Source organism: Penaeus monodon, chromosome 15 (assembly GCF_015228065.2).
Source record: "Penaeus monodon isolate SGIC_2016 chromosome 15, NSTDA_Pmon_1, whole genome shotgun sequence".
In the NCBI taxonomy this organism is placed as follows: domain Eukaryota; kingdom Metazoa; phylum Arthropoda; class Malacostraca; order Decapoda; family Penaeidae; genus Penaeus; species Penaeus monodon.
The window spans coordinates 1,340,635-1,340,859 of record NC_051400.1 but is presented as its reverse complement, the minus strand read 5'-3'; the positions used below and the strand labels follow the sequence as shown (position 1 = coordinate 1,340,859).

General features: G+C 42.2%; 1 protein-coding gene across 1 annotated transcript in view; it reads right to left on the bottom strand.

Moving 5' to 3' along the window:
• LOC119581618 (carbohydrate sulfotransferase 11-like) overlaps positions 1-225 on the bottom strand; it is a 10,855-nt gene that overhangs the window by 5,172 nt on the left and 5,458 nt on the right. The window contains exon 2 of the mRNA XM_037929737.1: positions 77-199. Within this exon, the coding sequence (XP_037785665.1) occupies positions 77-187 (111 nt within the window). The 5' untranslated portion in view covers positions 188-199. The remainder of the gene's footprint in view (positions 1-76; positions 200-225) is intronic.

The window sequence follows — 225 nt, the reverse complement described above, 5'->3', positions numbered from 1 at the left end:
CCTCACCGCAAGTGTCACGTTTTCTAAAACGTCCCGAATTACCCTCTTCCATTTTTATTGCCTCCTCCTCACTTACCCTCACTTCGTTAACCTGATCCTCGCTAATAAGGAAAGGATTAGGTGGCAATTCTTCCTCAATAATAGGAGTAGGATTTTGTTCCAATTCGTTTTCGGGGATTTCCTTCATGTTCACTTGAACCTGCAAAGGAACCCTAGGATTTTATT